This window comes from Dothidotthia symphoricarpi, assembly GCF_010015815.1.
Source record: "Dothidotthia symphoricarpi CBS 119687 unplaced genomic scaffold P153scaffold_5, whole genome shotgun sequence".
Taxonomy (NCBI): domain Eukaryota; kingdom Fungi; phylum Ascomycota; class Dothideomycetes; order Pleosporales; family Dothidotthiaceae; genus Dothidotthia; species Dothidotthia symphoricarpi.
Window position 1 is genome coordinate 539,391 of NW_022985012.1, and position 12,490 is coordinate 551,880.

At 54.1% G+C, this 12,490-nt stretch overlaps 2 protein-coding genes across 2 annotated transcripts; one reads left to right on the forward strand and one right to left on the reverse strand.

Moving 5' to 3' along the window:
* Positions 1 to 308: 308 nt before the first annotated feature.
* P153DRAFT_364481 (uncharacterized protein) lies at positions 309 to 7,718 on the reverse strand. Its single transcript, XM_033667617.1, has one exon. It carries the CDS (start codon positions 7,640 to 7,642, stop codon positions 578 to 580), a length of 7,065 nt encoding a protein of 2,354 aa, XP_033526415.1. The 5' UTR covers positions 7,643 to 7,718; the 3' UTR covers positions 309 to 577.
* A 54-nt stretch (positions 7,719 to 7,772) lies between these two features.
* P153DRAFT_394208 (uncharacterized protein) lies at positions 7,773 to 11,858 on the forward strand (the record flags this gene model as incomplete). The annotated part of the gene is made up of 3 exons (XM_033671296.1): positions 7,773 to 8,147; positions 8,185 to 11,682; positions 11,742 to 11,858. 3 exons carry the CDS (start codon positions 7,773 to 7,775, stop codon positions 11,856 to 11,858), a joined length of 3,990 nt encoding a protein of 1,329 aa, XP_033526416.1.
* Positions 11,859 to 12,490: the final 632 nt, after the last annotated feature.

Genomic DNA, 12,490 nt, shown 5'->3' on the forward strand with positions numbered 1-12,490 from the left:
TGTTGCTAGAATCGGTGTCACAGTGCGAGGTATCTATTACTAATGGTATGGAGAGTTCGCTGCAGTTTCACACTCTCTGTTCTGGTCTCCAAACACTTCTTCGTCGTCCTGCACGTGCTCGAGCACAGGCCTTTGTTTTGGGTTCGTCCAACGTACCGAGAGTTTGGGTACGACTCAGCAACCACCGAATCAACATGGAAGTATCATGTGTCTGGATCTTTAGCACAGTTGCAACAGCGCAATCCTATCCTGCTGTTATTGTGTGGGTGTGGGTGTACTCGCTTGAAAAAACAAATCCTGCTGATCATCTCTCTCTCTGATTCATGTACTGTGGTCTCCCCCTCAGAAGCATACGCCATTCTCCACTGGTATCAGCCAGCCACTGAGTGCACCCTCCAACAAACCAGTCAGACCACGCATTTCACTTGCTGCACACAACTACAACATACAGTGAATATAGAAAAAGAATACCCAAATCGTTCAAATACCCATATGCCTATGAAGTACACGCCAATGCCCAATCCACTCCAAACACCACGCTATGCTATGCTGAAAAAGTCCCCTCACTCACCGTCCTCTACGCCTTCTCCTCCAAGATCAACCTCCTGTCCACGCTCCTCGCAACCCCCGCACCCCCAGCACTACTCCCACTCACCATCCTGCGATGCCCCTCCTGCGCCGCAACCTCCGCGCCCCCACCCTCCAACACAAGCTGCCTCCTCCGCTCCGCCGCAGCGCCCACAACGCGGCCGGAGAACTGATGCCAGCAATTCGGGGCCTGGAGGATATACTTCTCCATAGCGATACGAAAGCGATTGCGATAATCCTTGGGGGACGTGATGGTCGGTTTATTCTTCCCACGATCCTTGATCCACGACTCGAGTTTCTTGTCCCACGTATACGTGCGAATACAGTCGATGATGCCGACGACGATCTCGCGGTTCGTATCGTCGAAGCCCGCCATGAGCGAGTAGTCCATGACGTTGTTCTGCGAGAGGAAGAGCGTGTCGTTCCACACGCTGGCTTTGAGCAGTTTCTTGGTGTGTTCGCGCACGAAGATGGGCGTCTCGGAGTAGATGATGTCGACGAGGTTTTCGTCGAGGAGGACTTCGTCGCGCTCGCCTGTGGATTGGATCTTGCGGTTTCGCATGGATCCTTTGAGGTCGTAGCGCCGGTTGGGCTCGCGGTCGTAGAACAGGTTTTCCATCACCAGCATGAACCAGTCGAAGTCGCGGCCTGTAGGTGTCTTGATCTGCACTTGGAAAAGGCCGAACATCTTGGCTATCACGCTGGGTAGCTGGCGGAACAGGTTTTGGTGCGTGAAGGCAAAGTAGTTGGGCGCGAAGCGGAAGAAAGCCTGGACCTCGATAGGCGATAGGGACTTGAGGATGAAGCGATCGTCAAGTGTTTTCAGGAAGATGGACTTTGACTTTCCGCCCTTGGAGTCCCATTTGGAACAGCGCGAGAGAGACTCGACAAAGCGGTCTGCCACGCCGCATTTCCGGCGGAGGGCGTCAAACGACTGCGCATAGAAGATCTTGCACTGCGCTTTCACCCCGCGATTCGTGAAGCCGTAGCGGATGTTCGTGTTCTTCTCATGCAGTAGATTTCTTTCGATCGACCCTTCAAGACTCTCCAGACCTTCGCCACCCTTCTCAGCCGCATAAGGATCGTCCCGGAACGATTGCAGTTTGGCGACGTAATCAGGGCTGGAGAGCGCTAAAGCGATGATAGAGCTGGGTTCGTCTTCGCGAACAATGATATCCGAGTCCTCCCAGACGTGCTCGATCTGCGCAAAGGGGTAGTCGAGCGGCGCCCATCCACTAGAAGAGCGCTCAGACCAAAAGTTAGTCAGCATCTTCAAGAGGGTTGTCTTTTCGTGTCTGGGGATCTCCAAGGAGCTATCGAGCTGAGAATCACTCATATTGAGAAGCTGGGAACTGGTAATGCTGTCTGGCAAGGGAATGTCCTCAGGCGCGACATCGACATCGCTGGACTCGGTCTCGGCATCAGATGGGGGATGGGTCGGTGTTTTGGGTGGCTCTCCGCTTTCGACATAGTGATCCAATGTGTTTCCAAGAAGGTGTTCTCCAAATGTTGACTGAGACTCCGGCATCATGCTACTGTCACCAAGCATGCTGTCGTCCAAGCTCGTACGGGGAAGGGAGCTAGACTGCAGGTCTTCATACAACGCATCGTGTTCTTGGACGGCTTCATGCACATCCTTGTAAACCTCTACAATAGGCTTTGACGATGCAAGCGGGTACGCGCGTGTCTGCCTGTTGCGATCGTTCCTTCGCTCGCGCATGCGCTCTTTCTGGAACTCCCGAGAAAGCTGCTCGAAATGCTCTGCCAACTTGGACACCTTGTTAGGGTTCTTGTAAGGGATCGAGCGAGGGATTCTAGAACTCGACTTGGTCGGCTTGAAGGGTCCCAGTCCTAGTCGCTCGCTCATACGCTCCAATGCTTTCGCAGAATCACTCGGACTTTGCTTAGGCGCTTCGAATCCGCTGTTCGGCGTTGCAGGGCCGAACGAAAGGGGTGCGTATTTCGGACCACTCCCTGGTTGAGACTGCGTTCTGGCCAATGTAGCAGGTCTAGTTGGGTTCTCGTGGAGAGTAATGTCCACCAAGCGGGGAATCCGACTCTCCATATTCGGCGTGGATGTGGGAGTCGAGGAGTGAGGCATGTTGTCAATCGCGTCGGCAAGAGACTTGTCGATTGGGTCGACCTTTGGAAAATTTGTCGGTGTAGGTGAGTCAAGATCAAAGGGGTTGATATCAGTGATGTGCCTAGGTGTCTTGAGGGCTTGCTCATCTTCAATCGCATTCCTGGATAGCTCGGTGGACACTGCAAGGTCCAGATGGCGTACATCGTCGCGCTCTAGAGCTTCACGAGATGTTTGAATAGGTAAGCCTGACAATACCTTAGGTGAAGTAGGAGTCGGGCTATCGGGTACACCAGTACCTCTATCCGCTGGCTCATTGCCATTTGAATGGTCCTCCTTGACGACAGAGGTCAACATGTCACGCGCCCTCTCTGCAGACATGTTGGAGGGCATCGGGTTCAGTGTGACAGACTCGCTCGCTTCACCAGCAGTTGGTTCTTCTCCCCCGGACTCTGTACCCTCGTCAACTGATGTCAACGACGTAGTTGACTCGTCTCGCTCGAGGAAGAGTTTTTTGAGTTGCAGAGTTGCAAGTCTCCTGATATCTTTCTCGGACGGGAAGAACTGCTGTTCAAAGTCCATGAACGTCTCGTCCCAAGCGATGGCCTTTTCTTGAATGGCGCGAATTGCGCGATTCAGTGGGACGATCTCGTAGTACTTCGTGTTCATGTACTTATTTTGAAGCTTGTGTCTCAGCCACTCATGCTCTTCATTTGCGCGCTTCATAAGGCGATCGACTTCCTTTCTGCAAGCCTCGACCTTTTCTGGAATGACGCTCTCCACATGAATGCTCTGGATTCGAGCACGGACTGAAACCATGAAGCAATCCAATCTTTCCTCAATTTTCAGGAACTGCTCATTCTTCAATATTAAATCGCTGTCCACTTTCCATGTCACGTTCGGTCGAGGCACGATAACCTCATACATCGGAACGGCATCATACTGAATACGCAGAGCAAAGTTGTTGAACTCGAAATATCGAACGTGGTCTTTGTGGATGTCGTGGGGACATACGTTTGCTCGAGGATGCAGCTGAGTACTCCAGAAAGTCAACTCGAGATATTTCGCGAAAGAGTATTTCCATGTCCACTCTGACATTGGGAAAACTTGAGTTTCTTGCCCGCATACTCTGCAGCGGCTCCACATCAGGATGGTTTGATGCAATCCTTTCAGCTTTGGTGGATGTTTTTGGACGATGACACTCATCTGTCCCTCGCCGTGCACGTACTGCCGAGAGTGGTCCAGCATGCGACGGTTGCAACCATCGACTTCGCATATGACGCCCGCCGAGGTGCAAAGATCTTCCACGTATTGACCCAATGTGCAGTCAGGCGTAAAACCATCATCATAGTCATGCTCTTGGTAGAAACCAAGCGCAATGATTTCAGGTCCGACGCAGGGCGTGGATGTGGTCGTGTTCACAACACTGTACAAAACGGCAATCTTCTGATGATTGAATGGGTTGTATAGATCCGTATTTCCAGATAGATATGCTTCCCATTGTCGCTTTTGTGTTTCGTAGTTGTGTAGCGCTTTGTCATACTCTGATGCATGCACTGCGGACAGGAACTCTCTCACTTGTTTTGACGCTTGCTCGACAACTGTGTGGACCATTTCTGGTTGGACAAGTTCGAACTTTTGTCCGAGTTCTCCAGCCTTTTCCTCGTCAATGGTAGTATACTGACTCCTCAGTCGGTTGAGTTGGCTAAGCTTCCTTTCGTATTGGCGAGCTTGCTCAAGCAGATAGGGTTGCATAAACTTGACAAACGGCGATGACGAGAGGATTTTTGTACGATGATTTTCCGCTATATCACTGTAGTAAGAAGGTGCAGCATCATCGGAGGGCAGCTCATGACTGGGTTGAAGTATATTATCAGTCTCAGGATCAACAGCGACCGAGGGCTGGTTGGTTGTTTCCATGTCAGAACTCGCCCGTCGGTCCTTCACGCCTTGGCTGGGAGCCTGAGTGCCAATGATGGAAGTAGTAGGAGTGTCGACAAACTCATCCCGCATGAGACAGGTCTCGAGTCGAAGATTGTACACGACATATGTCATGAACTCAGTGACGCGTTTCAGTCGAACAAGGTCCTGTTTCTCAGCGCCACGTAGGACAATGGTGCATCCAAGGTCTTTTTGACATCTAGAGAGGTAGATATAGGTCTTTCTGATACTCTTGTGCACGTAGGTTTTCACGTCGAAACTGCCGCACTGACCAATATATGATGGATCAATGGCAAGTTTGTCGACGGACGAGATCATCCGTAACTGTGTACATCTTGCGACAGCGTTGAGTACGGTAGGCTTGACATTGTAAACGACAGCAATACCTTCCTGCTCCAAGAATTCGAGAGCAAGACCGGAGACATTGCGCTGCACAAGCAAAACGTGAGGCCTAAGGGCTGCAATTCGACTGACCAGATTACGGAGATACTCCCTCTCTTGGGCAATGACTGGTTCCAAGCTCATGAAGTGGGCCTGATGACGTGCATATTCAATTGCAAAACTGATGATGATGATCCTCGGATTTGGTATGTTGCGTGGCATGCTCCGTAGAGCAACATTTTTGGTGAAAACTACGCCTGAGATATACGCTGTATCACGAGGTCTTCCACCGGGGATCTTCTTGAGTTTGATGTAGTTTCGAACATCTATGTCGTCGCCTCTGTCCACGTCTGGGTTCACATCATCCGTGCATTGTTGCAGAATTGGGATAAGGGCCTTCTCCCAGCTGGATACGTGAACGATACCGACATCGCGCAGCATCTGTCGCAAGAGTTTACGTGCGTGGTCAAGACTGGCTTTGTTGAGTTCGACCTTGGGAGTGATGGGCCCTTGTATTGACGCACTGCGAGTGGATTTCATGCCAGGTGGTGTAGGAGATGGAGATAATTGTTGCTGTGGAGTTCCAGGCTGTGTCATTGGTCCACCTGGACCAAAATCAGAAGTGAAGGGTCTTAAGAGGGTGATACTCTTGGACCGTCTTGGCGAAGGTCTATGTGTGATGCTACTAACACTCAGATTCCGTCTCCGCGATGGCCGGATTGCGTGTCGACTCGTGATGCTGACATTGTCTGCCTCTCGGGCATGGCCGCTGTTCTTCTCTCCAACCCTTGATTTGCCTTTCCTCATTGCAGACAAGATGCCGCCGAGACCGCTCTTTTCACCGTCCAAGACTCCACTAGTGGAAGCGTCTCCTCTCAATGTCGCAAAGATACTTGCATGCTCGTCTTCACTCGAGCCTTCGTCTGACATGAACGGCGCCAGATCCGGATCGATAATGTTGTCAAGGTGAAAAGCAGACAGATTTTGTTGGTTGCGCGAGTTGTCAAAGTGTTGGTGGAATGGTGCGCGATCGTCACGTCTGACATGGCGCATGTGTGGGTGTTTAGTAGAATGATGTCGCTTATGGCTTGATGAGCGTGGCCTACCACTGAGCGATCGTAGGGATCGGGAGGAACTTGGTCTGGCGAGGGATTGGGTGCCGACTTCGATAACGTGGGATCGACGCTTCTTTTCGCTGCCACTTTTTCGCGACATGGGTATGCTAATAGTAGGAGTTCCTATCTTGCCAAGGTCGTTTCCCATGGGCTCGGTGTCTTCATCATCATATCTTCTGCTTGCCTCACTGTGATCGTAGATTGATGCTTGATCAGCGTCATCTGTGTATTCGGATGAGTCGTCGTCATGGCCATATATGATGCCTTCGCATGGCTTGCAAACCCTCAGGTTGCCGGGCTGGCCAAAAATCTTTCCAGAGACAATGGACGTGCATTTTGAGTCAAAAATTTGCCCACAGGTGCGGCAGTGGTGCTTGCGCCTGAAAGTAGTAAAGGCATCACCGCAGTTGAAACAATCCTTTGCATTCTCGTCCCTCATCCAGAACTCGCGATCCAGAATCTTCCTGCGCATCTGCGAGAAGGCGTCCTTGGGCATGTTACTTGCAGCGGGATTTTTGTATACCTGACGCTGGATTTCCTCAATGGGCGGGACGGTGGGAGCACGCGCAGTGGACGTTGTAACGACAGAGCTCAAGCCGTCAGATGACGAGGCTCGTGAAGTCAGGTAACCTGGCAGATGGGAAGGGCCGACTTGCAACAACGGCGGGCGCTGTGGCTCGGGCGCAAGCACAGGGGTGCGGGCGGTGGCTGTGACATGAGAGACTTGGACGCTCTCAGAGGCATGATCAGTATACTCTCTCGCCTTTTTGAGCGCCGATCGGGCGGGCTGGCCCTGGCTGTCCGTCCGAGAGTTGACTTTAGTCAAAGAGTCACGAGTCGCGTCCGTCGGGAATTTGAATCTAGCACTGCTGCCCGAGAGTCCCTCGTCCCCCACCACCACCATGTCCTCCTCAGTGTCACTTCCTGCCTCCGCGAGGTCCCTGTCACCTGTGCGATGTCGGAATGCGTCTCCCCGACCGGGTGCGAAGCGTGGCGAGGACTGGGTGTGGGGGCTGGACATGGCATCTTTCACAGAACCGCTCTTGGACAGGTCAAAGTTGGAGCCGCTCTGGCCCTTTGCGTGCATACTGACCGGGCTCTGGGCAAACATGTCGTCCTGCCCCAGCGGGTTGCCAGGCTCGTTGCCCAGCGTCATGGACGGGCGGGCGCGCGTGGCAGTGGCAGCGACAGACGACCTGGGCCCGCTCAGCGAGAGCCGGCTCGAGGCCGTGGCGCTCGACATGTTCGAGTCTCGCGAGGGTGGGGAGCGCGCATCGAAGAACGAGGCAGCGACGGGCGAGGACACGGGAGTCCCCCCATCGTGTGGCTCCCTGCTGCCGCCCACCGAGGCCTTGAGGCGGTTGTACAGGCCGCTCAGGCCGCCCTGGACCAGCTCGATGGTCTTGGGCTCGCTCGCGCTGGAGAGGGCCGGCGGGGCAGTGAGGTCGTCAAACGTCGTCAGCGTCTCGGAGCGCGAGGCCGTGGCATGCAGCTCGTGCAGCGTGGCAGGCAGAGCGCCCCGCGAGTCCCTGGCCATGGCGAGTGTGTGGGCGGGGGCAGCGGCCGGCGGAGAACAGCATCCTGCGCGGACGTGGCCGTGGTGCGTGGTCTGCTGGTGTTGTTGGTGAACAGAGCCGGCAGGTGATCCGCAGCCATGACGCGCCGCCATGTGGAGCTGCTGCTGCCGCCTGTCCAGCCTCGCTCTAGCCTGCCCGGCCCCGCAAACGACGCATACGCCATACCTCCCGCAGGCAGGAGAGCTAGACGCGTCGTCGCGTAACACGCCCGCGTCGGCTGCATCCTACATGGCCCTTCGCCTCACCGGCTGGCTCGAGGACACTTTCACGACCGAGCTGCTGCTGGGGAACAGCTGGCTGCAGCAGAAGAACGCCGCCAAGGAACAGAATCTTGCGCCCGAGCCCCGTCGCAAGTGGGCGGGCCTGTACCGCGACGACGGCTCCAGCCTGGACATAATCAACCACATCCACCCAGAGCGCAACAGCTGCTTGCAGCTCCTGCAGGCACGTCTGTCTCGAAGCACCGTGACCTGACCCCCTCTCTGACGCCCCAGCTCTGTAGAACTCGCCTCTCGCCCTCACTGACGGCCACAGTGAAGTCGCTGCCCAGTTCACCCCCCAGTGCCTTCGAGACCTCCGTGCCCGCTATCCGCACAGAGACTTCCCCCACGCAGCATCCCTACCACCTGCCATCCTCGTCCGCAAGTACGCGATCCGACACACCTCGTACGGCCCCCCGCGCCATCACCTCTGCCTCATCCTGCACGCTGTCGACTGGGTTGGTGGTAATCATACCGTGGCCTACAACAGAGCTCGGCTGTCACCTATTCACTTGTCTGAGACAGTAGGCGCAGTATTGGAGCAGCTCCACCACACCAGAGCGCGTGAGGACCGCAGGTGCTTGCGAACTGGAGAAGAACCAGAGCACGAAGAAATGCCTCGAACTGCAGATGGGAGCGATGGCGCGTCTGCTGGCGACGCCACGCTGCACACCCAGTTCGCGTACGGGACCCAGGTCACACATCCTGTGCGCTCTCGAGCAGTCGACGGTGAACCACAAGTCTTGGGTGTCAACCGCATGGAGCCTGTCTTGGCTGGAAACACCCAAAGGAAGGAACTCCGCCCAAAGGCACCCATTTCGGAGTATGAGAAACAAATGAAGTTACTGAGTCTCCTGGGCCAAGCTGCACCAACATCTGCACATGGAGCCTCCAACAACAAGCAGCAAGGCGAATCCGCACAATTGATTGCTGAGCAGTCGACACGACCACTCGCGACCTCGCATCAGCCACGTGCGCCACCAGAAACTGTGCTGGGGAAAAGGAGACCAACTGCAGCCTCACCTGAGCCTGTCCGGGGCAAAAAACGAATGCGCGACCCTGAACGAGTCTCTCCCGAGGCTGCAGACGCTGAAACACAACACAAGCAGACTGATTTGGATCAGATGGACGCCCTTGCGTCGGCGTGCTCCTGGATGACGGGCTTCAAGCTCACTCGCGCGACGTCTAAAGTCCCTGACGACCAGGAGTACATCCTACAGAAGGAGGAGAGTTGGCGGAAACCTCAACCTGGGAATCGATTTCCAGACCACAACATACCCAGCAAAACCTGGCAGTTTCTTTGGAGGCTTGCTGACGAAACTGCCGCTGTGAATACCGGTGCTGATTCCGAGAGTGAGATTGATCCTTCACCCGATTCCATTATTGAAACCCTCGACCCTTCCCCAGATTCGATTCTCCAGGTCACTCAACAAGAAATCCCAACAAGCCAGGTGTCTTGGTCGGCCTCGCCTTCTCCGGAACCCCAGCCTGTACGTCCAGCCAGATCCTTCCAGGATCTGCCTCCTGATTCCAGTTTCGAAGATGTCGTGACACCTAAGATTGACAACGTTGTGCAACATGAAAAATTGTCCAGTCAAGGATCACAAAGACCCATCGTCATGACATCATCAAATGAGAAAGAGCCCAGCGTTCCGTCTTCGTCCCCTCCAGTTGCAGAAGCATTCAACGACCATGATGACGCGATGGACGTGGACATGGAGATGGAAATATCGGTACCCCAAGGCCTTGGAGAAGATGTAATGGACCAACCACACACACGGCAAGTTGAAGCTCAGGCCTTAAAGCCGAAGTCACCTCGATCAAGGTCTATCGTACTGGTGAAAGAGACTCCTTATGTGAAACGTAGAGATGGGCACGTTGCTATGCATACCGACTCTCCATCCGTACAAAAGGCCAAGGCAAACAGTACTTGGAGGGATCCTTCGTCTACGTCAATTGTTTTCGGAACGTACAATCAACCTAAAACTTTGGGTTCCGCAGGCGAGGATCGCCGTGACAAACTTTCTGCTGTTGATACCGAAATCAAACAAACTAGCACAGGGGGACCGCGTATAAAGATAGAACAGCAAGCCCATGAAATTAGAGTCAAGCAAATGGACCACAATGCGGCTAAGCCCATGCTCAGCCTCAATATGACCAAAGACAGGAAGTCATCACTCAGCGCACCAGGGCAGCAAGACGGGGCGCATCAAGCACAGACTGTGCGGAAAGAAGTGATGAGCAAAGAAACACATGATTTACCCCCAGAATCGACTCCTATATCTGCTCAAGTGCCCTTGCCCGATTTGAGCTCATCAAGTGGACAAGTCGTATCGAGCCTGGAGAAAGAGTCTGAGCCTCCACCACGTATCAAAGTATCTTCGCCGAAACGTACGGCACCTGCTCCAGAGTCTGCAAAGCGCAAACTGGACCACTCTCCGTCGAAGAGGAGTAGCCGCCACTTGAAGAGACGAGAAATCAAGATTGTGGGATTCGGCGATGATGCTCCCTTGTCCATCGACACAGCAGCTGCTTTGCGCAAAGAACGGGAAGAGTCGCTGTCGAGATTTCGCGCGGAACGAAAATCCAGTGTAGGTGTTGTACATCGACCAGGTTCCGCAAACAAGGCCCCGGTGCAACGAGATGATGTCTCGATGGCGGGCAATTCGCCTGATGTGTCACCTAGTACCGCAAATGCACGCGCAATGTCTCCTCGTCATCTGGGTCTCTATGAAGATCCCAGTCCAATCGTACGGCCTGTGAAGGATCCAGCCCCTTCGGAGCCGGCTTCAAACAGCTTCGATAACCTCGATCTTTCCAAAACCGAAGGCACTATTTCGAGTCAAGAACAAACTGATAATCTCCCAGCCCATGGGGCTGAGCCAGATTCTAACCTGAGCATCTCATTGAAGCCCGAAAAGCAACGTATCCAACACGAGCGAAAGTCTTCCCTACCAGCAATAGAAGTACAATCTTCCCCCACAGTCAAAAGTCCACCAACCCAAGATCTCAAACCCCGTTCAATCTTCCAAAGCTTCAAAGCGGCTTATCCAGAGTATACAGGAGACATCAAACACTTCGCCGAGCAATGCACGCAAATGTATACCCTAGATTTGAAGGACAGGATGGTTCCAAAGTGGCAATGGGACGACTTCATAATCCGCAGCTTAACAGACTTCAAAGACTACGCAATCGCGCGCTTGATGGGCGGCCAAGTTGTCGGCGAATACATCCACTTCTACAAAGACAACATCCGAAACACGACATTCCAAAAGGACATCATCACAAACAGAAACACGCTGATAAAAGCCATAGAGGAACTCGGACACCAGCCTCCCGCGCCAGAACATCCTGCCGCACCCACACAGCCTCCAGCACCCACACGCCCTATCCAACAACCCCAACCCCAACCCAAGCCCTCCCCCCTCCCCCACAAACCCTCCAGAGCCTCCCTCCCCTCCCCCGCCCGCGCTCACAAAGCCCCCACAAAATCCCGCACAAACGGCACCCGCCCCCGCCACTCCCTCCCCGCACCCTCCTCGCACAACCCACGCGTCCCTATCACCCCCCTCCCCACCCGCTCAACACCCCGCACAAACCTCCTCGCCCGCCTGGCCACAGACGCAACGCCCGCGACGCGCACCCATGGGACGCCCGACCCTGCGCGTAGCAACGGCGATGCGTATCGTGAGTTTGTTGAGGGGTGGACGAGGATGACGGCGTTTACGGGGAGTTGTGATGTGAGTTTGATCTTTTATGTACTCTGTGTTGTTGGGGGTGTGGGCTAATTCGCGAATAGGTTGACTCGAAGGCGGCCTGGCCGAAGAATCTGTTTGTTAGGCGGTCGGTTGGGGAGCGGTTGAGGGAATATGGGAGGGGGGAGGACGATGTGCTGAGCTGGGGGGATGAACTTTAGGGATGTGGGTTGGGGGGTGTAGGGGGTTGGATAGAGGTGGTTTGTGGAGTGGGGGAGAGGGTATTCGGATTCTGACTTGGAGAAAAGATATCGTATTATTCCCATTCCGCGATATACTTTGCATGATTATTATCATTTGAATATCATAAGTCAGTATTTCAAAAGCATAGTCAACATTACACAGCCTTAGCAGCTTGTATATCTATCACTGGTTTCTCCCCACGCTAGATGCACAATGCAACCCAGTCTCGCACCTCGTCATCCAAGTCGCCATCCCTTGCTGCGGGGAAATTCGACCGCGCGCCACAGTTCGGCATTGGCATTGTGTGTCTAGGCTTGAGCAGCGTTTTGGAGAAGAGAAGGTTGGCGCGGATGTGATGGCGAGGCGTGAGGCTGTCGCCGGGACGTAGGTTGAGGATGGGGGATGTGGGTTGTATGGTGGTGGTGGTGGTGGTGCAGGGAGTAGGTTATAGGAGGGGCGATTCTTGGCTATAGTCACTTTTCAGGTGGAGTGATAGACTTGTTGCGATCTTGTACCTCGTCTGAGGGTTGTGCACCGCTGTGATGGATGGATACTCCGGGTTACGGGGTGTGACGCAAGTTATGGCTGTATTCTTCCTCCTCTTTTATGT